We start from the raw sequence: 24,523 nt of genomic DNA, 5'->3' as shown, positions 1-24,523 counted from the left end.
GGGTCAAAATTTATGGCAGAGGATTTTTTACGAAATTTTATCTCGTTTTTAAGTCTACAATTTCAAAACAACCGTTTTTTAAATTCACCCTTTCAGTGCCCCTAACTCCCTTGCTTGATATGCATTTTCCGCCCTATACTTATAGGAACTTTTTTTACTATATCTAGGAGTACTATCACCCCCCGATTTTTTACACCATTTCAATGACACCCTGTATATTTATAATTAATTTATTTTCGATTCCTAAAATATTTTGATTAAAAGAAAATATGTAAAAGTGGGCATGGTAAAACATCTATACCCTTAAATGTTCGAATTAAAGAACATAAAGATTATTTAAAAAAGGGAGATTTTCACAAATCTAAGATTTGTCAGCATTCGTGGGACGCAGGGCACAGAATAAATTTTAATAACGCCAAAATTATAATGAAAGAAGCGATAGCCTCTGAAAGGAAAATAAAAGAGGCTTTTTTAATACAATCTAATAAAAATAAATGTATTGCTCATGCATCTGTAGATGTTAGTAATGTATGGCAATTTGTCAATCGCTTCTTTGATTTTAAAGAACATAACATAAATAAACATAACATACGTAAAAATTAAAAATAATCATACAGAAAGTTCGGGGTTTTTTGGTTTTACCTTATTAAGTAATTGTTATCAGGTAGTAATTGTTAATTTTGAAGTTTAACTTGGGGGTATAATGTCATTTTACCAGAACGTCAACCGTTTTTGTAGACGCACCTGTTTTAGAAAACTAAAGTGTTCTCGAATAGTTGAATTTAAATATTAAATAGTTTTTTTTCTTTATTCTTTGTATTTTTTTGTTTCCGACGACGGAAAGAGATAAACTTTCCGAAACGTTTTGCATATCTGTATATCTGTGTTTACAAAAAATAATTATTTTATTTTGTAGATTTTTTGCAGTGGAGAAACACCCATATAGGATATTATTTTTTTGGAGATATTTGTTTATGTTTGATACATCTTGGACGTCGAATAAACTGTACATATACAGGGTGTCCCACTTAAGATGGATACAAGCCAATATCTTGGTTGTTTGTTGAGCGATCTTTTTCATTTTTGGCAGGAGGCTGTATGGCTATAAGACGTACATTTTGCCCAGGGTAAGGAATGCAATACCTCATAGACGTACGTTTTAATGGGGTTTGATATTTTTCGAGTCAAGAGTAAACTACCCTTAGGACAGTATTTATTTCAAATCTGATAAATTATATTGAATCCTCCTTACCCAAGATACTCTAATTTTGATAAATATTTATACAGAGTGTCTTATTAAAATAAGACATTTTTATTTTTATTATTTTATTATTTTTTTATTTACGACGCCACTGGATAAACAACTGGTTTATTATCAATAACCAATTATAACCAATTATCAATTATTAATACTCGAAGTTTGCAGATAGCTTCCATAATAATTAAGATACGATACAAAAAAAACTAAAAATTTTCAATTTATTTTGTTTACTTTAAAAATTGTTTTTTAAGTTTGCTAATACAAATGAATAAAATGAGTTACAAAATAATTTAAAAACCCAGTTTTCAATGGAATCTGAAATATGATTTTTATTCGTTTTATTGGGGAATATTTAAAAAATCCAAATAGTTATTTAAAACAATCACTATTAACTTTGAAAAATATGCTCTAAACAAAGATTTATAAAACTATAACGAACTAAAATTCAACATCTTCGACCAAACTTAATTCGACTACTTAAGTATCTTAGGTATGGAGGATTCAATATAATTTATCAGATTTGAAATAAATACTGTCCTAAGGGTAGTTTACTCTTGATTCGAAAAATATCAAACCCCATTAAAACGTACGTCTATGAGCTATCGCATTTCTTACCCTGGTCAAAATGTACGTCTTATAGTCATACAGCCTCCTGCCAAAATTGAAAAAGATCGCTCAACAAACAACCAAGATATTGGCTTGTATCCATCTTAAGTGGGATACCCTGTATATAAAATAATTCATATAAAACTAGCTATTGCTCACCTACATGGCAGAATTCTTAGTAAATCATTCGTTTTATATGGTTCTAAACAGACGGCGCAGCATTCTCCATCACCTTGAACTTCCTATAAATAAGAAAAATAACACGTACAAAAGAAAAACTAAATATAAAATTTAAAAAGTAGCGGTTGCCGACGAACTTACCTTATCATTGTTTTTTACAACTTTTGTTGGTATTTTTGACAATGCTTTTTTGGCAGCGCACCCCAATTTTCGCTAGAACAAAACAATTTATCAATCATATTACATTTTAGTATAGTAAAATATCTCTAAATAATAAAAAATCTTAACAATACAAGATTATTCATGTTGATCCAAGGTTATACTAAGGTGAGTCTTAAATAAGTCGAAATATTTTTAGGGGTAGTATATTTCAACCCCAGAAACACCATGTTCATGCGGTTTTTTTTGAGTCGCGAAAAACATTTTTGAAAATTTGGATTTTTATAATTTCGTGATAATATAGCAACATAGATAGTAGATTAAACTTACAAGAAAGAAAACCCAGAAATGATACAGTGGTTCTCAAAATTTAATCAAAAAAAAATATTTTTTTGGGAATTTTCAAAAAAACTTATTTGAAAAACGGTAAATAGGAAATATGTTTCTTTTATCGAGATCTACCAACCCTGAAAATATTTGACTTTTAACTAATTTAGACTAAAATAGATTAAAATAGAAACATTTTTCAGCGAGTTCGAATAAAAACAAAATAAGAAAGTTTTAATACTTACTGTTAACTTATCCTTTGTACGAATATATCGGAACCTTTGAACATAGTAAAATACTAGCCATGTTAGGGAAATTATCATCAGAACTATGAAAGTTATAGAAACAAATAAAACTGAAGTCCTGAAATAAAGAAAAAAAGTTATTACTTTTCAAACTAGTCAAAAATATGTAGGTGGCGCCCTCTTCAAAATCAAATTTCTCATATCAACAAACTCCCAGACACCAATTTTTATCCAAAAATTGACGTTACTTCAGAAATTATTTGGAAAAAATCGATATAAAAATGAAACTTCTACATCCTGTGTCTCCGAAACTAAGCATTTTAGGACATACATTTATACGAACTTTTTTACTTATTTTTATCAACAGAACAGGCTGCCGAAGTTTCCGGAATACAGTTCGGACCACCCTGTATATTCATAGGAATTTTGATTTTATTTTTATCTGTAGAACCACCGACCAAAGTTAGAAACGCTATTTTTCTGACACCCTGTGTAAATAACAAAAACACAGTTTCAACTGTTATTAAGGAATAACAGTTTTGCCCGTCATGAGTTTCATTTAGTTTCCTGTTTCAGTGGCGAAATAACCAGTTAGATTCATTCAATGGACATGCTATAAAAACACAGTTATAACAAGAAGATAGTTATTGAAATAGATTTATTCGTCAGTATTTCTAATAGTATATACAGGGTGAGTCTTAAATAAGTGCAAATATTTTCAGGGGTGGTATATTTCGACCCCAGGAACACGTCTATGAGGTTTTTTCACCAAAAAAAATATGAATGTTGAAAATCGTGCATTTTCTTTTAAATTTCCCTGTATATTTTTTGAAAACCTTTCTTGAAAATCTCTGATATTACCATAGTTACGGCTTTACTCTATGGTTACGGAACTAAAAGGGATGATGTAATTACAGAAAAAATACGGTGGCTCTCAAAATTTTTTCAAAAAAAATCATTTTTTTTTAAATTTTGAAACTGAAATAACTCGGTTATTTTGGACTTATCTGAGAAATGGTAAAGAGGAAATATGTTTCTTTTATCGAGATCTACCAGCCTTGAAAATATTTACACTTATTTAAGACTCACCCTGTATAGTAATGGTAACTTTTGTTGTGTTGGGCAAATACGGCTCTGTAAACGCGTTTTATTTATTTACAAAACAAGGAAATCAAGACTGGTTTACGCATTCAGTTTGGGTTGCACGAGAGTTGTCCGACGCGTGCTTGTCTTTCACGATTTGAACCGGTCAAGCAACGTATATGAGATTGTCCAAGGTTGCCAACTGACTAAAATTATATTTAACGACTTTTCCTGATTTTTATTTTTACTGCTTTATTATTTCGAAACGGGAAGTCGCCACTCGCGTTCAGAAAGCGAAATTGCGGAAATAATGTATTGGTTTAATGGCAGTTTTAGCTAACCTATTCTACCTTGGTATTTCGACAACTCTGAATCTTTACATATGTTCATGTTCACGATTCACGAATCACGCAAATGATCATGATATTTGAAACGGTTGAACAATTAAATCAACGACAGGCGATACAAGACCGATGTATATATAAACCCCAAACCCCACACTAAGACAGTGACAGTTTTTGTCTGTCATTTTATTTCACAGCTAAGTTGTACCGTACGATCGAAAAAAAAAACAGACGATGGCTATGAAATGAAGATTGCTGTCATTTCCAAGCAACTGGACGCCGTTTTTTTTTCGATAGTACTGTATTTACAGTAATTTCGATGTCTGCGTAAAATACTAACTTGACCACCTCTCTGACAGACAGAATTTATATATTTCCATATATTCAGGGTGAGTCTTAAATAATTGCAAATATTTTGACGGCTGGTAGATCTCGATAAATGAAACATATTTTCTCTTTGCCGTTTTTCAAATAAGTCCAAAATTTCCAAAAGAAAATTATTTTTTGTTTAAATTTTGAGAACCACTGGATCTTTCTGGGCTTTCTTTCTTGTAAATTTAATCTACTATGTACCTATGCTGCCATATAATCAAGAAATTATGTTTTTTAACTAAAAACTAAAAAAAATCCAAAAACTTTTTTCGCGAAACGAATTTGCACTTATTTAAGATTCACCCTGTATAATGAAGCAACTCACCGATTAATACTTGCTGGTTTAGAAGAATGCGCTGCCATCGTAACGTGTACGTAAACGTTTGAGTCATTTTGCGACAGTTTTATTAATTCTTCACCTTTCCATTTGTAAATAAATACAGCACTGATATGTCCTAAAAAAAAGAAAAACACGGTAATAAACCATGATTACATAAAATTTATAATATACAGGGATAGCACTTATTGGTGGAAACGGCATCTAAGCTTACTAAAACAAAAATTTAAAATTATTTGTAACTGTGTACCAGTGTCCCAAATACAAAGGTGTATTTGGGATACTGGTACAAAATTTACAAAAGTACAAAGTGTCCCAAATATAAAATATCAAAGTTGTATTTTTTGAAATGTAACACCCTGTACCACCAGTTAAAATACTTGCACTTATTTCTGGGACACCCTGTACAAGACTCGCACACAAGCATTTTAAAAGTATAATGTGTTGATGGCACTGGGGCAAACAATGGATCGATAATAATTAAAAATGCTTGACACGCCTGAAGAATATTCATTCATTCACACGTGAAATACTGGAGAGACTGTTAAACAAGGTCGTCTAAGGTAGATACACAGTACATACTAATGTCAAAGGATATACCCGATATACCGGAAATTTAAAAATAAGTTACTTTAAAATGTTAACAATACCGACCATACCACTTCGCAGAAAACATATATAGTGGAGTGCTTTAAGCCCTTATAGGATACAAACCTCGGAATTAATTTAGTGTGAACGAATTTTTATAAAACTTTTTGCATTGTATTGTTAATAATGTTACGTTTTTCGTCGGTTCCGTGTGGATAGAAAGTCACAATTTATTTAAACACTATTTATTTAACACTAATTAACAAAAACAATAACGATAAAAGACTTATAGAACTATTTACAAACGATTTATAACTAAGAATTTATTTTGAATTTTAGCGCGTCAACTGTATATTTATAACTGCTCTCTCTAGGCCACAGCCGCCGGCTTTTATACCTACAGCAAAAAGAAATCTAGAATAGTCCATAGATCGTTAGGTGCATAGAGAAGGTTTTCGAATGTTCTCGTATGTACTAGTCCATTCCAGTGGGACTCGATTCTTCTCGAACGAATGAATCATTACGGTGTCTATTCTTTAATGCGATGTTAAGGTCATCTGAGGGCAGAACATATAGTTAGGTTAGGTCGAGTCCACACGGGTCCGCAACACTGCCCCCTTCTTAGGTACATGCTCGTCCCGAGATGTACACGGTGAATGAAGGTATTTGCAAAGCTGGCCCCTGGTACATTGAGAAGTCTGGTAGAAATAGCAGTCTACAGTTTTCTCTCCCGATCTCAGCTTTGGGTTGTAGCAGCAAACGAGGATCTCGATTCCCGTAAATCTGAACAAGACTTCAATCATGTTCCGGATTGTACGCCAACTCAAACCATCGAGTCCACACGCCAGCTTCGGAATGGCTAATCGTGCAATGTTGTTGTTTAGCAGGGCTTCTCTCAGTTCAATCAGGGTCTTCCATAGATTGAGATAAGTCGGCTTACTCGGGGACCATTCCTTGGTGACCAGGTAGAAGATGTGCCTTGCTTGACCATGTGCATTGTCGGTTAGCCTCAAGACGCTTCCAACCTCTGGATCCTGTCGGCGTAGTTCTCCGACACGCCCAAACTTCTCATTGAACGTCGCAGCGATTCCTCTGGACATCCGCAAATCTCGAGCCACACAATGAGCGAGCGAATAATCAGGAGGCACGGAAAAGAGGTCTCGTTGATCTTCTTTGGTTACACCATAGCGAGCCTTCTCACTGCTGTTGTATCGGGCCATGAAATCGTCAAAGGACATCTCCGAATCAGGGGGATCAAAGCTGCAGGTTCTCACGGTCCCAGCACGATCTTCTATTTCGCCTTGGTAGGGGCTCAAACGGTTGAAATGGACTACCCTCGGTTTTCCTTTTGGCAATTTTCTGATACGGTATACGACGTCATTAATTCTATCCATGACTTCGTATGGCCCTTCCCACGAGGATTGTAGCTTCGGAGATAACCCACGACGTCTCTGCGGGTTATATAGCCACACCAACTTCCCTGGTTGGTATCCTCCATGCTCAGCTTGAATGTCGTAGTGTTCCTTCATTCGGTCACTAGCACTTTGAATATTTAGGCGGACTCTCTGATGAATGTCGTCCATCCTTTGACGTAGTGTGTGGACATAATCTTCTCCGGCGACTTCTTCTCCCGGTCGGCAACCAAATTTCAGATCACAGGGTAGGCGCACTTCCCGTCCCATAACGATGCTGGCTGGAGTTTGCCCTGTAGATTCTTGGACGGATGAACGGTAGGCCAACAGGAACAGGTGAAGAAATTTGTCCCAGTCTCTTTGGTGGTCAGAGACTACTTTGGCCAGATAACGGTTGATAGTTCTGTTCATGCGTTCAACCATCCCATCGGATTGTGGATGTAGAGCAGTCGTCCTGGTCTTGCGGATGTTCAGGACTTCACAGACGCCTTGGAACAGATTGGACTCAAAGTTTCTTCCCTGATCTGAATGAAGCTCCATGGGAACACCAAACCTGCAGATCCATTCTTTAACAAGGGCATCAGCAATCGTGGACGCTTCTTGATTTGGCAACGCGTAGGCCTCGACCCATTTGCTGAAGTAATCCATTACTACCACAATGTATTTGTTGCCATCGTTCGTCTCCGGGAAAGGACCAGCCACGTCGATCGCTATTCGTTCGAAGGGACTGCCAACATTGTACTGGCGCATAGGGGCTTTACCACGCTTTTGTGGCCCATTGATGGCTGCGCAAATGTCACATTTTTTACACCAGGCCCTCACATCTTCTTTGCAGTTCACCCAGTAGAACCGTTCACGCAGCTTGCCAAGTGTCTTGGTATCACCAAGATGTCCACCGCTGGTTCCATTGTGAACTTCCTCCAAGACTTCTGGGACCCTCTTCTTTGGAATGACGATCTGCCTGCTCTCTTCTTGTCCCTCCGGTCTCTCGATCACACGGCGAAGTAGTCCGTTATCTATTACCAAGGAATTCCACTGGGCCCAGTACGACTTTACGTTCGGCGAATATCTGCAAACTTCTTCCCACGTTGGTCTTTGGCCTGTGTTTTTCCAGTTAATTACTAAACCTAATTCTGGGTCACTGGTTTGGTCATTTGCAAGATCTTCGGGTTGCCAACTATCATTAACCACAGTTGTTCTTAGGAGTTTCACTTCTTTCTCTTCTGCTCGGGAACAATGCTTACAGTCCTTAGCGCAAGGTCTTCTGGAAAGTGCGTCGGCATTTCGATGGATTGCCCCAGCTCGATGTTCTGTGTCGAAGTCAAATTCTTGTAATCGTTCAATCCATCTAGCTACCTGCCCTTCAGGATTCTTAAACTGCAACAGCCATTTCAAAGCAGCATGGTCTGTTCTTAACAAGAACTTTCTTCCATAGAGATACTTGTAGAAGTGTTCCACTGCTTTAACTACTGCTAGTAATTCTCGTCTGGTTACACAGTAGTTCCTTTCCGGTTTTGACAAGGTCTTACTAAAATAACCAATGACTTTTTCTTGACCATCCTGGATCTGAGACAGAACAGCCCTAACGCAACATTGCTAGCGTCGGTATCCAATATAAAGTTTCCGTTGCCAAGAGGGTAGCTAAGTATGGGCGCACTAGTCAGGGCCTTCTTCAATTTTCGGAATGCCTCGTCAGAATCTGAGTCCCAAGAGAAACGCCTCTCGCCTTCGGTAAGTCTGGTCAATGGTTTTGCGATGGTGGCTAAACCCTGTACATGGCGGCGATAGTATGTGCATAGTCCCAAAAAGCTTCGTAGTTCATGTTTATCTTTAGGTATCGGCCACTCTTCCACTGTCTTGGTCTTCTGTGGATCTACCGCAACTCCTTGAGAGGAGACTACATGGCCCAAGTAGTGTACCTTTTCTTGACACAGATGACATTTCTTGGGGCTAAGTTTCAAACCAGAGCTCCCTAGTCGCTTGAAAACTTCTTCCAAATTCTTCAGATGATCGTCAAAGGATTTCCCAACCACTATGATGTCATCCAGGTACACTAAACAGGTAGTCCAGGATAGTCCCTTTAACACAGACTCCATTAGTCTCTCAAAGGTAGCTGGCGCGTTGCACAATCCAAAAGGCATGACGGTAAATTGCCACAGTCCGGAGCCCACCGAGAACGCTGTCTTCTCTCTGTCTTTCGGCGCCATGTCGACTTGCCAATATCCACTCTTCAGATCTAACGTAGAGAATATCGTTGACCCCGCCAGCGTGTCTAGAGTATCGTCTATCCTCGGCAGGGGATAACTATCCTTCTTGGTAACATTATTGAGCTGCCGATAATCAACACAGAACCTGGTGGTACCGTCTTTCTTCTTTACTAGTACTACCGGCGATGTCCACGGGCTGTTAGATGGTTCGATGACACCCTCTTCTTTCATTTCTCGAAGGATTTTATCAGCTTCTTCACGTTTGGCGAGCGGAAGTCTTCTCGGATTTTGTTTGATTGGTCGTGCATCTCCGGTATCAATTTTGTGTTGTACTAAATTGGTACGACCTCTCTGTCCTGCTTCTCCTTTATCAAACACATCTTGATACTTGATTATCAGGTTTCTCAATTTTCTTCTATTTTCGGGAGATAATCCTTTAACGTTTACTAACTCCTTCACCATTTTGTCCGGAATTTTTGAAGTCGAAACTTTGGAGGCTTCCACGCTTCGAACGACTGAGGAGACCGAACAACAGTACCCTAAGAGGGTTCCCTTCTTCAAGGATACAGAATAATAATTCGTGTTCATTACTCTCACCGGTACAGTTTTCTTCGCTCGTAGCAGGGCTTTTCCAACAGCGATCCCTCGTCCTATTTCGCTGTCATGGTTCCTTGGCTCCAACAGAATAATACTCCCATTATTCATTTTACCTTCTAGGCAACCATCCAAAAATATCTCACAGCGCTCAGGGATCGAAACATCTTCTGCTACCACCACGCGAAGCGTCTCCTCACATTTTCGATGCAGAACCACTTCTTCTTCATTTATTTTCAAAATTCCTTGTTTGAGGTTTAGCTCAAAACCTCTAGTGGTCATGATGTCCATTCCGAGATAAGTTCATCTTCGATATCTGCTACTAACACTGGATGTTCAAAACTGGTGCTCCCAATCACAAAATTAATGGTTTACTTCTCCATGGACAGCAGGAGCCCCCGTAGCAGTACGTAGTCGCCATTGTGTTGTTTTTAACCTTCTTCGATGTTTTAAGAATGTCCGGTCTGATGATAGTTTTCGTCGCACCTGTATCCAACAGCATGGTCCGGAACTCTCCATCAACAAAACCATCCACAAAAATGCTGTTGAATTTGTGTTGTAGCGAGGCGACTTGAGCAGTTTTCGTTGGGGCATGTTGGGTACAGGTCGACGTGTGCCCCTTCATTTCGACCCTTAGTAGTTTTCCGACCTCGACGAAGCCGGTTCTTCGTTCTTCTCCTTACAACGGCTTCGCACGTGTCCCACCTGTCCGCAGTTCCAGCAACGAATCGGTCCCTTCTTGCCCATGTACTGGTCCATTACCTTCCGAACAATCCCTTCCACGGATTCGTCGGAACATTCGTCGATGGCCCGTACTCTTCCTAAAGACCGAGAACTTTGTTTCGCGGCCTCAAATTCTAGGGCACGTGCTAAAGCATCCACCAAGTGCGTTGGGTGGGCTAGGAGAAATGCTTGTCTTGTCTCGTTGTCACGTAAGCCGTCGGAGAATGCCTGTACTGCCAACCGCTCCATAACATTCTCGGGCGTAGCAGGGTACGCAAGGCGAACGAGGCGGGCTACGTCGGCTTCAAACTCCTGCAGAGACTCATTTGCCTTTTGAATGCGATTTTTTAGTTGGGAATGATAGACATGTTCCAAATGAGCTTGGCCATACCTCATTTCTAAATGTCGTACCAATTGCTGATAATCTCCCTGTTCCGATGGTGACAGTGTCTGCAGGATATCAGTCGCATCTCCCCGCAGTGCGATAGTCAAAGCGGTAGCTTGTCCAGCCGTTTGCTCTCGCAGCGGCTTCAAATTGGCAAAAGTAGTTGGCCCAAGCGGTTTTCCGTCAAACTGCGGAGGTTTCATAACTGATTTTGAGGTATACCTATTTTCGACTAGTTTCGGTCCCTCCGATGTTTCTTGACATTTTGGTGAATTGGACTTCGTTATTTCTTCCCGTAAAATTTCGATTTTTCTGTTTACATCATCTTCAATTTGTGTTATTTTGTCTTGTAGTTCCGTAAAATTCTCTATAATTTCTGTTATCTTTTCTTCTAAATTAATTATTTTATTATTAAAGCTGGCCTGTATGTCTTTAGAATTTTCTGCGATCTTATCTTCTAAAATATTAATTTTATCACTGATTTTCTCTTCTAAATTAACTTCCAAGTCAATTATTTTACTATTCAAATTGTCTTCTAATTTTGTAAGGACGAGTCAAGGTCACCTTCCAACTCAAAGCAAAATGTGTCAGGATCCTCACCTTCCTCAATCAAAACGTCTCTCAATCTGGCTTGCAAAATGCTTTTCTTTCCATCTGTCTCGCATTCCCTCTCTTCCAGTATGCATTTTAATTCCGACACTTTCAGGTCTTTCAATAATTTTTTCGGAGCCATCCTCAGTCTATCACACACGCCACACTTGACACCAATTGTTACGTTTTTCGTCGGTTCCGTGTGGATAGAAAGTCACAATTTATTTAAATACTATTTATTTAACACTAATTAACAAAAACAATAACGATAAAAGACTTATAGAACTATTTACAAACGATTTATAACTAAGAATGTATTTTGAATTTTAGCGCGTCAACTGTATATTTATAACTGCTCTCTCTAAGCCACAGCCGCCGGCTTTTATACCTACAGCAAAAGAAATCTAGAATAGTCCATAGATCGTTAGGTGCATAGAGAAGGTTTTCGAATGTTCTCGTATGTACTAGTCCATTCCAGTGGGACTCGATTCTTCTCGAACGAATGAATCATTACGGTGTCTATTCTTTAATGCGATGTTAAGGTCATCTGAGGGCGGAACATATAGTTAGGTTAGGTCGAGTCCACACGGGTCCGCAACAATAAGATATATTACAAAGTTTACCCATTTAAATTCGTTGCTTTCACTTTAGTATTTAAATAAACACACACATACAAATGCATATGTGCAAGGTGGCTCCGTATTCTGGAAAATCTCTGTATCAGGATTCCTATTTGAGATTTTCACTCCAAACCTTTTACAAAATAGGTGTTTAATGGTAGTTCACATTTCAAAATATTTTTATAGATATACAGGCTGAGTCAAATATATATCTATATTTGTTTAGTTCAGGGAATTTGCTATAAATTTCCGGTTATAAAAATACCTTAATACCATAGAGTTTACTAAGTAGTTTTTGAATTATGACCACGTCCATGAGGACGTCAATCTAGACGTACTACAGGAACCTTCGTATGAGAACTTCTAATCGAGACTATCGACTTATTGTAAGTTTATCACTAAGAAACCGCCGTTTGCATAAGGAGAAGATTAAATGAAGAAAGTCTTATGTCAAGAAGGCCTGCTTCGGGACCAGAACTTACTAGATGTGTTGACTAGGCCCAAAAGCAAAGGCATGGTCTTAATATAAAAATTACGAAAAAATGTTAGTGTATTCTTCAAAACCGAATATTTCCAACAAAACTAAAGCTTTATGAAATGAACCAAAAAGCAAACCATCGAAAAAGGATGTATCTAGATGATAAAGTCATTCTTAAATTTCTTGCTATTTTAACAAATTCCACAGGGTATTTCAAACTTTCACCAAAACATCAATATTTTGTTTTCCCTCGTATAATTAACAGATGAGGAGTTTCATTTTTAATTTGAAAAAAGATACTAAAAAGTCAAATAATTTGGCTACACACTGCTCAAAAAATCATCAAAATCGGCCCATTAAAACAAAATATATTAACCCTTAAAATACATCAAAGTTTTAAGATGCCCATTTTTCGTGCCGGTGAATGTATTTCAAAAACTAAACATTTTAGTCATACTCTTTTTTGAAAAAAAAAACCTTTATTTTTTTACTAGAATCCAAAAATCAATTAATATATAGGGTGTTCCATTACAAAAAAACATAACTTTGATGTGTAACTTTTTTTGGGACACCCTGTAGAACTCTACATAATTTTAGAAAATGCTTTAAATTGACTTACATAAGCTCACAAAATTTCACTTCAATACAAACTTTTGTTCTCCTTGCAAAAACCGCGTCGCATATGACGCGCCATCCTGTATAATTCGATTTCAATGATAGAATATAAGCAGAATATGTATAGCTTATGCATTAGATTCATTTATTTCAATAAATTTATTTAGAAAAAGAATTAAAAAAATCAAAAACTTAAGAAGGAAATAATTAACAGTTTATTAAAATTACTAAAATAGAAAATTAAAAGCAACGAAAAAAAATGGGTAAACATTTTAGTATTTTATATATAAAACACAATACAAAAGGTTTCACATTAATACATTCACAGCAATTGAATTCCGAGGTAAAAGTCTCTGTGAACTCCACTAATAGAACAGATTAAATACTATGTGTACTTTAATTTTCTGTTCCTTTGAAGGGTGTGTTATCCCAGTGACATGCAGCACTTGGACCCCCTTATACAGGGTGTTTCAAAAAACATGTGCCATTTCTCGTGGCGAGATTCGTCACGGAAAAATAAGACTTATTTTTTATATCAACTATCAACATATGTAGGTCCCATTATGCTTTGTTTCGTTGTTACAGGGGGTCAAAGTGTTTTATTTTTTACGATTTATTATAATTTTCTTCCAAGTGCTTTTAGCGGATCGAATGAAATTTTGAAGGTAAATGTTACTATAAGTGCGACATATTCTAACGCTGAAAAAGTGTCGACTTATTCACTAGCGACGTGCATATGGGTTATCACTGGAAGAATAACTAGGAAAATAACAATAGATTGTTGCGGTTACGCAATTGTAATTATTTTTAAGTAGCGTAAAACCTTGGAGGCAGTTATCAAGTGCTATTAATATCCTGTATATTACAATAAGTCCTTAGTAGTAGTACTTACATTATTAATTAATAAGCAATACATAATCTCGGTTTACCATAAGAAAAATAATTGTTGAAATATAATAACTTACTAGCTTGTACCCGCGACTTCGTTCGCGTCGAATTAATCATTTGTAATTTTGATTTTTTTTCTGATAATTTGTTTGCCTTAAAATGTAAATTAAAACGACAATTTGTGAGTGTATAGCCATATCCAGATATTATACTCCTGAATAGTAAATGTACAGTACGTCCGTCCGTTCTGTAGCTACGGGGTACCCGTGAGAGGGGAAACGATATTCTCTCGATGTTCCTCGTAAAAAAATTAAACGACGCGTCCCATCAATAAAAATTTGACAAATTTGCAAGTAGCCAATAAAATGAGTGGGCGGAGCGATTTGCGGTGACGTACTCGTCAAGTCGACGTATAAAATATATTGCTGTTTATTTAAATGTTTTTTGTCCGCATTCCTTTCATAGACACAGATCCAGCAGACGTACTGTATTTATAAGTTAATTCCTTTTTTCTATGGTTTAATATCTATAATTTAATTGTTTACTTTTAATATATAATTATTGTATTCCTTATCGCGATTCCTTTGCTTGTTATTTCATAGTGTTTTCATTTCATATTTTTTTGCTTAAATCTTAAACATATTGATGTTGATATTGACTTAGTTTGTGTATATATACAGAAAAAATTGTAATTTTAAGAAAAATAGTATTATAATTTTAAAATTGGTTATTACTATTGTTATTGGTATTTAGTTATTATATGTAAGCTGTGGACACTAATTTTGGGACTTGTCCTGTTTGTGTTCCGACTAGAAATAAATAAATAAATAAATAAATAAGTAATAGCGATGGTAAAGCAAAGCAAGAATTTCCATTAACATACAAACTGGATAAAATTCTCACATTTATGTCAGCATGAGAAAAAACAATCGAGAAACCCCTCCTTATCGAACCTCTACACCCCACAGTCAATCCGTTTGCCAAAAATCAGCTTTAAACGTCAAGCAGTTTAAGCAGAATCGTGATTACTCAATGGTCATATTTTATGAAACACCCTGTATAAATTTTTAAAAAATCTGAAAATATGTAAAACAATAAAATAAAATATACGTGTTTAAGAGTTTTTCCGAAAAACTCACCGGTTTTTAAATAAAAAATATTCTAATATTTGAGGGTGGCTTCACCCCCTTAGAATTCGAGTTTCGAAAAATCCCTTCTTATCGAACCTCTACACCCTAAAGTCAATCCGTTTTCCAAATATCAGCTTCTTACGTCAAGTGCTTTAAGCAGAATCGTGATTAATCAATGACCAGATTTTTCAAAACACCCTGTATCCATTTTTAAAAATCTTAAAATATGTAAAAAATAAAATAAAATATACGTGTTTAAGCGTTTTTTTCGGAAACTTGACCGTTTTTTAAATAAAAAATATTGTAATATTTGAGGGGTGGTTTGGTTTCGGGTTTTTTTCCAAGGGGGTGACTTGGAACTGGAATTTCGAAAATCCCTTCTTATCGAACCTCTATACCCTAGAATCAACCTGTATGCCAAAACTGAGCTTCTTACGTTGAGTGGTTTGAGCAGGATCGTGATTAATCAGTGAGTCACTTAAGGGTTTTATATATTAGCCTTATTTATATTAGTAAGACTACAGAAAACGTTGGGTCGTAAAATGACATAAATTGTTAGATATAATAATAACGATAAAAGGTCATGTTACAGGGTTTCCATAAAGGCTTTTGGAAATTCTGGACAAGTGAACTCAGAAATCCGAAAAAAAAACGACAAAATCCGGACGTTGCAAAAAAAGATTCTATAAATTTATTTTTTTATATGACGCAAATAATAGCCCCGGAATCAACAAAATATAAACCAAAAAAACATTCACTTTCTAGGAGTGCACCAAAAGCGAAAAATTTGAGCGCCAAAGTATAAAAATGGCAGTTTCACGTAATTTAGTGGCAGTTTAAAACGTAGTTTAAGCAGTTTTAACACACGTAATTAAGCAGTTGCGTTAGAGAAAGATGGAAGCAAAATCATCAGTCGTAGCTCAATTCGGACAAATTTAGGAGATCTGAGTTGCGCGACAGGAAAACAAAATTCGATGCCATTCGTCCTAATTTAATCTGCCACCATATGACATCACAAGGTGCCATTCAGATGATTAAAAAGTGGAAGCAGTTATTAAAGAGGTAATTTAAAAGACAGTCTAAACCACATTTGTCAGCACAAATAGTGCTTCCCCACGTTTATCTCAGTAAATTATCTATTTTTATTTGAATCGAGATGGGTTTATATATTCACTTATAAAATACATATCAAAATTATATACCAGGTGTTTCTCAAAAGTGGTTCACCCCTATAACTTTTTTATTTTATCAGATACACAAACGAGATTTGGTATGTTAGTATGTAACATAAATTGAGATTGATTGACATATTCAATTGTTTCCGTCACTTCCTGTTTCATTGGAAATTACTACAACGATTTGATTTTAAATGACAGCCTAGGTATTTTTTTAGTTCATTTGATAGAAAATAACAATTTGAATAGAATGACATATATATGTGAACTCGTAAAAAATGGTTTTTCCAAATATGCTAATGAGCCACCCTCGTTCCGTTTGAAAAAATTGAGATATGATTAAAAATACGATATGGGCATCTTTTAACTGGCCTGGACAAGACACGAAAAACAGACGATCAAACCGATTTTTCCAAGGTTCCTTGATTAAAAATTAGTGTTTTTAACACAGCCATGGCACTTTAGAATGAGATTTTAAATACAACTTTTTTAAAGCGGGAATGTCGAAAGTTGACATGATATGTCATTATATTCAGAGTGTCATTTTCTATCAAATAAGGCAAAAAATACAGAAGGTGCTATTTAAAAATCAAAAGTTATGGTCATTTCCCGTGAAACAGGAACTGACTGAAAACAACTGAATATGTCAATAAATCCTGATTTACATCATATACTAACGTACCAAATCTTGTTTATTTATCTAAAAAAATAAAAAAGTTAGAAGGGTGAGCCACTTTACAAAACACCTGGTATATCATATTATATTATAATATAATCTAAAATTGAATGGGACACAGACAGTACTGTAGTAATTATGAGACATTTATTGGCTAAGTTTTACATTCCTAGAGACAAACCTGAAATAGGCAACTTTAAAAATGTTTTTTTGTCTTCTAAATGAAGAGAAAAAAATATTTAGTGGAAGTTTCAGTTTTTTAGTCTCATGGAGGTGTAATAATTTTACATAAGTGCTTTCTTTCATATCTAATATATCCTTCTTTTTTTCAGCAGGAAATTCTAAGATATTCACTTTATGCAAAGACTTGTGTTAACTCAAAGTTCTTTCACTACTTTTATTATTGTGATATTACTTTTATTGTAACATACAGTACGTCTGTCCGTTCTGTAGCTACGAGGTATCCGTGAGAGGGGAAACGATATTCTCTCGATGTTTTTCATAAAAAATTAGAAGACGCGTCCCATCAATAAAAATTCGACAAATTTGCAAGCAGCCAATAAAATGAGTGGGCGGAGCTATTTGCGGTGACATACTCGTCAAGTCGACGTATAAAATATATTGCTGTTTATTTAAATGTTTTTTGTCCGCATTCCTTTCATAGACACAGATCCAGCAGACGTACTGTATATTGACATGTTAATACCATTTTTATACTTATTAAATTATTTCATTCATATATTTCTGTTTTTTTTGCCATTGGGAAGTAAATAAAAAATAATAAAATTTGAATAAACAGGGGCGCGCGTTTTTGAAATATCGCCGGATGTTGACAGCGACATCCTTTCCTTTCTCGGTACAGTCGACCAGTGCAGTTTAGGCGATACTTTTTGATTCATTGGCTTGGGCATCTCTAGTTATCTCTGCTGCCACTCTCTTTTTACTATCTTTCTCTATGGGTTAGGGTGTATAATGTATATTCATCCATCTTCTTCTTCTTCTTTTTTCTTTCGTTCGTACTTACTTCATGATCATTACTTTTTAAAAATTTTCGGCCATAATTTCGGTGGGGTTTGAACCCCCAAAACACCCCCCCAGATACGGCCCTGAAATGGGTACTTTCGAACATGCGTCGGCGTCGGTTTAATAGAGCTATAACATCATAGAGACTAAAATATCCAACAAAGTAAATGAGACATTAATTCAACTATAAGGAAACTAGTAGTTTTACTCTTTGTCAAATCCTTTGTTCTTATTCTGCCACTTTATATGACCTTGTTCTCGCCTCCCGTGACCACTGACGTAGCTGTATAGTCGTGGCACTCTCCATAGTTTCACAGATATGTATTTAGGAAAATATGAGTTCACAATAAAATAAAATAAATTGATCATCGAGTAAAAACTTGCTTGAAAACAGAATATTTTCACATTTCGTGTAGGTAACAATTCTTCTGTATCTGAAAATCTTCTAATGGGAAGAAATGCGGAAAAAATATATAATGACATATTTTTATATTATTATCTATTTCAGAGATTTTCTACAACTTTTTTTTATTTAAAACAAGTTTAATTTTCTGTAGATAACTGGATTCGGCATAAAATTCTGCATATGCTAACTGTCTTTATTTAAAGCACACTGCGGTGTTGCCATTCTATTTCTTATTTACTAAAACTTTGGTTAAAAACATTATCTATATACGAAAAGTGGTAAAAAACTAGAGTGAATAAAACTTTATTAATACTTAGCTATGTTTTCTTAAACATGAAGGATACCAGAATAAATTCGTGTAGAAAAATTTACTTTATTGTATACAGGATAATGTTGTATCTCATTTTTTTTAAACGCAACACCTTGTATATTATTTTTCTTTCAGATGTAGAATTAAAAGGTGAACGTTTTTTGTATTTAAAGTGTTCTTAAATTTTTAGCCGTTTTACAAATATTTTCTGTATTTCATTACATATGGGATTTTCAACGATAAAATAATATCAGACAAAGATCATATTAGGTGGCTTTGATAAAAATTTACTGTAGAAAGAGTCATATGTAATATAATACTGCGAAACCGTTAAAAATTTAGAAACGCTTTAAATAAAAAAAAATGTTCACTTTTTAATTCTGCATCTGACAGAAAAATATACAGAATGTTGCATTTAAAAAAAAATGAGATATACCATTTTAAATATTCCAATTTTGGTGACGCCATAAAAAATACCCTATACAGAGAAGACCAGGCTACTAGTAACATAGCAAGTTGCCGGACGAATTTACGTTTACCCGATTTGCGTTCGTACTAGAGATTCACTGCCGGCTAGTCGGCTGGTCAGGCAGTACGCAGTTGCAGTTGTGCTTGGACGGGTCGGTCGTGACACTAGGAACTAGGAATACGACGCGAGGAATGCCGAGTATTTATTATTTTCATTTTAAGTGTTGACCTTCACTTAAGGTAACATTTAAAATAAAAATACTTAAATATTTATTATTTGAGTGTGTTTAAAAGCCAAAATTAAAAATAAATAAATTCTCTAAACCCGAAAAAAAACTAAAATATTACTCTAAATAAAAAAAAAGTTATAACAAGTGTTCAAAAAGACCACCAAAAAGCCTAGGCGGTCGTAAAATCCCCGTCTCACATTGGCTAACATATTAGGTAGGCTAATAGTTTGGAAAGCCTCATATTTTTACTTGAAGCTCATCCAGATTATTAGCCCTATTATGACCATACACTTTGGATTTTACATATCCCTACAAAAAGAAATCATTGGGAGAAAGATCTGGCGATCTAGCGGGCCACAAAATAGTTCTATGTTCACTAATTAAACGGTTGGGAAAAGTATTGTTCAAATATTCTTGAACAATACGGGTATTGTGGGCAGGGCAACCATCTTATTGAAACCAGACATTGTGGAATCTTTCTCCCAATAACTCACGAATTCTAGCGACAATCTGCTGCTGTAACAAGTCCAAATACTTTGCAACAGTTAAATTACCCTTTATAAAAAATGGACCAATCATATGCTCCCCTAAAAAACCACCCCAAACACTTGCTTTAACTCCTGTTCTTCATTAATCAACACATCAAGCATTTTGTGTTTTTGTGCGGACACGCACCCATGTATTTCAAAATTATTAACAACTCTTGATATAGTAGGTAAAGATGGAATTGGCCTGTTTACAAAAGTTTGTGGAAAAATTGTTTGTATATCCCGATAAGACCTATTTTGGAAATACCATTTCACAATTTACAATTTGAATTTTCTCACGAACTTCGTAAACATCCATTATTTGACTTAAAAAATAAATTTTACACGAGAGCTGTAGCGAGAATCTATGTATTCGTTTTGGCTATTAAAACACAAATAAATACAAATTTTGTAACATTCTTATATAACGTATATAACAAAATATTTTAGGATACGTTCCTTTATAAACCTTGATATATATATATATATATATATATATATATATATATATATATATATATATATATATATATATATATATATATATATATATACATATGAATAAAACTTTTTTTACATCTTCGACAACGACGACGATATTGGACTTCTTCGCACTAATGGGCCACCCTGTATATTTACGGTGGTTTAAAGCTAGGTGTGGAACTTTTCTTCCCTCAAATATAAACTCAATATTTTGAATATTGTTATATTACGACCACTTATAAATAAATAAAAAAAAACATAAAAAAGACAGTCCACTAAATTTATAAGAGATTATGCTATTAAAAAATTATTTTAATTAAAAAATATGACTAATTTGCGGAGACTTTAGATGTACAAAATATTTACTCTAAAATTGTTTCAAAAACCAGTCTATATAAATTATCTCGTAAATTATTATTGGAATGAAAATTTTATGGCAAATCCCCTGACCAAAAAATATTTTCATGCGCATATTTGAAACAACCTGTATATCTAAAAAACTATTTTTAAAATCTGCCCACATGCTAAAAAAATAATAACATTTAATTATTAATTACATAATATCTCAGCTTCTAAAATAAAAAAAAAATAATTAAATGTTTATTGATAATTACTATCAGCTTGCCGATTTACATCCTATGGAAATCTAAAAAAAAACTCAAAGAACAATTTTTTGAATAATTATTACTACAATTAATAGCAGTACACAGTAAGGCACTCATTTTTTGTCAATCCGTCTCTGTGCTGGGACGCAACGCTCGAACCTCGCAGCTCGACGGACGGAATTTAACTGAAACCATACTGAAACGCTTTGCAATCTGCCGATATTCGACAGATTGCAAAAACTGGCAGAAAATATTTGCTAGAGTGCAACTACTCTTTTCCTTAAACTATGATTCAACTGTAACTGTAAAGTATTTTACTAAATTAAAGTGTTTTTGCGGTCAGGTTTCCCGGACGCTTTTCCAAATCCGGGCCGGACCGTCCCGGACACTTTAAAAATCCGGACATGTCCGGGTAAATCCGGACGTATGGAAACCCTACATCTACATCTACCACTTTTAGAACTGTAATCTCGATTCAGCCGCCAAGGCTGTATTTCGTTAAATTATTTTAATGCCATTTGCATAAATTTTTACCTATTAATTTTACAATTATATCCCACATCCCGTTAAATAATGTTCGTCCAAATTATACAGTTGAGGTTGGAATCATATCGTTACAACAGCAAAATAAAACATATAGTACACAACAAAACACTTCAAACAGTGGACGCGCGTTTCGCTAAATATGTTATCATTTATCAGCAGATGATAAAGCTAATTTTTTATAAGTATGCACAAGAAGCATAGATAAGGAGCGTTTTAATCTCAAACACACCTTTATTGCAACTTTAAGGGTAATACCGTATGATCGAAAAAAAATCGACGTGCAGTTGGCTTGGAAATGAACATCAACGACATTCCCCATATAATTTTACGCATAAAAAACGACAACGATCTTCATTTCATAGCCATCGCTGACGCCGTTTTTGAAGTGAAACTTTTTTACGCGCGATGAGAGTAAAAATTCAAGGCCGCGACACACGAGCTAGCGTTACGCGAAGCGTCACGACAAGGTCGCCAACGTCACAAAAATGGTATCGTCCTTGGAGCGTCGTAATCCTAGATCATATATACTTACGTGGATAAGTAAATCACTATGGAAACTGTCGCAAACATATCAACGACTTCCATTTATCTTCTTTTTTTGTTGCACACGCGGTGCTTCTACTCTATCTTTCCTTGTCGAGGACCAAGCGTCCACGCGCCAAATTTGAATATTAATTTTAAAAATTTAACTTGTAAAATGCTTATATTTGAACAATAAATTGAATGTTTATTGTCACAAAAATTAAATTATATAGAAAATAAATTTAGCCACTCCGTACGAATATCAATATTCTTAGGAAATCTAACCAGAAAGTATGCATGTGGCATAATATAAATAAAAGAACAACTGAATGCTTTACTTGCCTATGAAAATATATTTCGGGGACCTTTATATTAGAACTTTTACACACTAAACACTTTCTAGTCATTTTTACGAGTATTTAGAAATTCCAATGAAAAAAAAATAGGAATATAGTTGCACAAACTTAAAATTAACTTCTCACTGAACATACTTGCATCCTTGGCTATATAAAAGCGGTCGATAAAAGAGTAATTAATACTGTCAAGGTCAAGGTGTATGTAGCGCTAAAATGTATTACTGGTTGCCTACACAACCGCAACGTGTCAAGAAAAATGGCGCATCCGGCAGAAAGTAAAATACATTTTTAGTCGCCATCTCTTAATCAAGTCAACAAGTAAGCGAATCAGACAATGGAATTGTCCAGTACGAAGTAGAACGCTCTCCGAGAATTGTAGACGGTTCGAGAAACAGTAAGTAGGGGTATATAAAGGTCCGTGCTTGACAGTTGGAACAGTTCGAATATACCGCGCTTTAAATTATTACGAATCGGACAATTTGGTGAAGGAATTTTATAAATAGTTAGTTATTGTGTGTATAAAGTGAGATAATAAATTCGTTAAGTATTTTATCGTGAGTTTAAATTAGTGGACCCACGGAATCCGTAACAATACAATTTTTAAAATAAAAAACGCAAAAAACAAGCGTCGTTACGCAATGGCAATAAGATTATGACAATATGATGACAATGAAAAGTTGGTTTCCATAACAATGTATAATTCGTACTTTCCGAACCGTATAAAATTGTGATTATTTTTGAAATACGTGCAACTTTTAATGCGCATGCGCAAAGTAAGGTCCTCGATAAGGACAAGCCTATTGAACGTTTCATATGTGCAATAAAGAGGGTTTGAAAATGGCATGTCGTGATGTTGAAGACATATTTTTTAATGCTATACTTATGGCGTTGATTTATCCACGTAAGTATATATATGATCTAGGGTCCTAACTCGTGCCCTATGTGAACTAGGCGGCTGAAACTCAGAATGTATGTACATGAAACTTGAAGAGCCCCATCATTTCAAGATATTTTGACGACGTTTCGTGCACTACAAAACCCCATCATCAATAAATCAAATAAAAAAATCGTCCGATTTAAATGAAATTTGGTATGTCGATAGATTGGACCAAGACCAACTTGACCCTGTACAACACGTGTCACTATGACAGTTAGTTTTGTCGTAAGAGACGTCAAAAGTTGATGTCCTCCGATCGCGACCAAATTTGGTGTGTAGGCTACGTGAGCGACGGTGCACACGGTGCACACGGTCCCACCCTGCAAAGTTGGATACGACGTTTCGTTTACATCATCATCAGGATGGGACTAACGATTTGATATTGAAGAAAAATGTGGGTCGATTTCGGCATAATTGGGGACGGGCTACAGGATGACGCCCTCGACGTCTCGAACCGATGCCTTTAAATGTATGAAATCATCAGGATTTTTCTCTTAATTATGGGTCGATTGGAACCAAACTCGGCACGTGGATAGAGGAACCCGAATGGGGTCCTCAGACAGACAGACAAATGAAGGTAAGAAGTTTCACTTCAAATATGCGTACATAGTGCACACACAATTTTGTTTTCGATCATATTGTAGGTAGGTATATTTTATATTTAATTTAAAAAACAACAACCATCGTCCAAACTAGATTCGCTATTAGTAAAAACATTAGATATTTATTATTGTTCAATAACAATTTAAACAAAGATCATGACAGAGATTTTATAATTAAGTATTAACCTTGAATCAGTAAGCACATAAAAAACTATTACACTTAATAATATAGCGTAAAATGTATAATTCTATTATGTATTTGTCCAAATAAAAACAAGTATTTTTTATCACCTAAAATTAACGTACTTCATTTATCATGAGTACGACAAGTAATAAGTTCATAGTTAATTGAGTTTAAATCAAAAACCAAGGACTTTACTTTTCAAGTATTATAATAAATAAATTGGTTCAGCTGTATTATAAAGTATCAGTAAAGCAAAAGCCTATGATCACCAAAAAAATACATTTAATTGAAATATTAATAATTTCAATTATTATTACTAAGATATTTT

At 35.1% G+C, this 24,523-nt stretch overlaps 1 protein-coding gene across 1 annotated transcript in view; it reads right to left on the bottom strand.

Annotated features, from left to right (window-relative positions):
• The window catches only part of LOC115883234 (protein goliath-like), a 50,840-nt gene that overhangs the window by 9,007 nt on the left and 17,310 nt on the right, over nucleotides 1-24,523 (bottom strand). The window contains exons 5-8 of the mRNA XM_030901571.1: nucleotides 4,903-5,032; nucleotides 2,779-2,896; nucleotides 2,189-2,260; nucleotides 2,027-2,109 (exon numbers count right to left, since the gene is read on the bottom strand). Coding sequence (XP_030757431.1) covers nucleotides 2,027-2,109; nucleotides 2,189-2,260; nucleotides 2,779-2,896; nucleotides 4,903-5,032 — 403 coding nt within the window. The remainder of the gene's footprint in view (nucleotides 1-2,026; nucleotides 2,110-2,188; nucleotides 2,261-2,778; nucleotides 2,897-4,902; nucleotides 5,033-24,523) is intronic.

This window comes from Sitophilus oryzae, unplaced genomic scaffold, assembly GCF_002938485.1.
Source record: "Sitophilus oryzae breed Bouriz unplaced genomic scaffold, Soryzae_2.0 scaffold_1840_pilon_pilon, whole genome shotgun sequence".
Classification (NCBI taxonomy): domain Eukaryota; kingdom Metazoa; phylum Arthropoda; class Insecta; order Coleoptera; family Curculionidae; genus Sitophilus; species Sitophilus oryzae.
The sequence above is the reverse complement of the archived record's forward strand: the minus strand, read 5'-3'. Positions and strand labels throughout refer to the sequence as shown.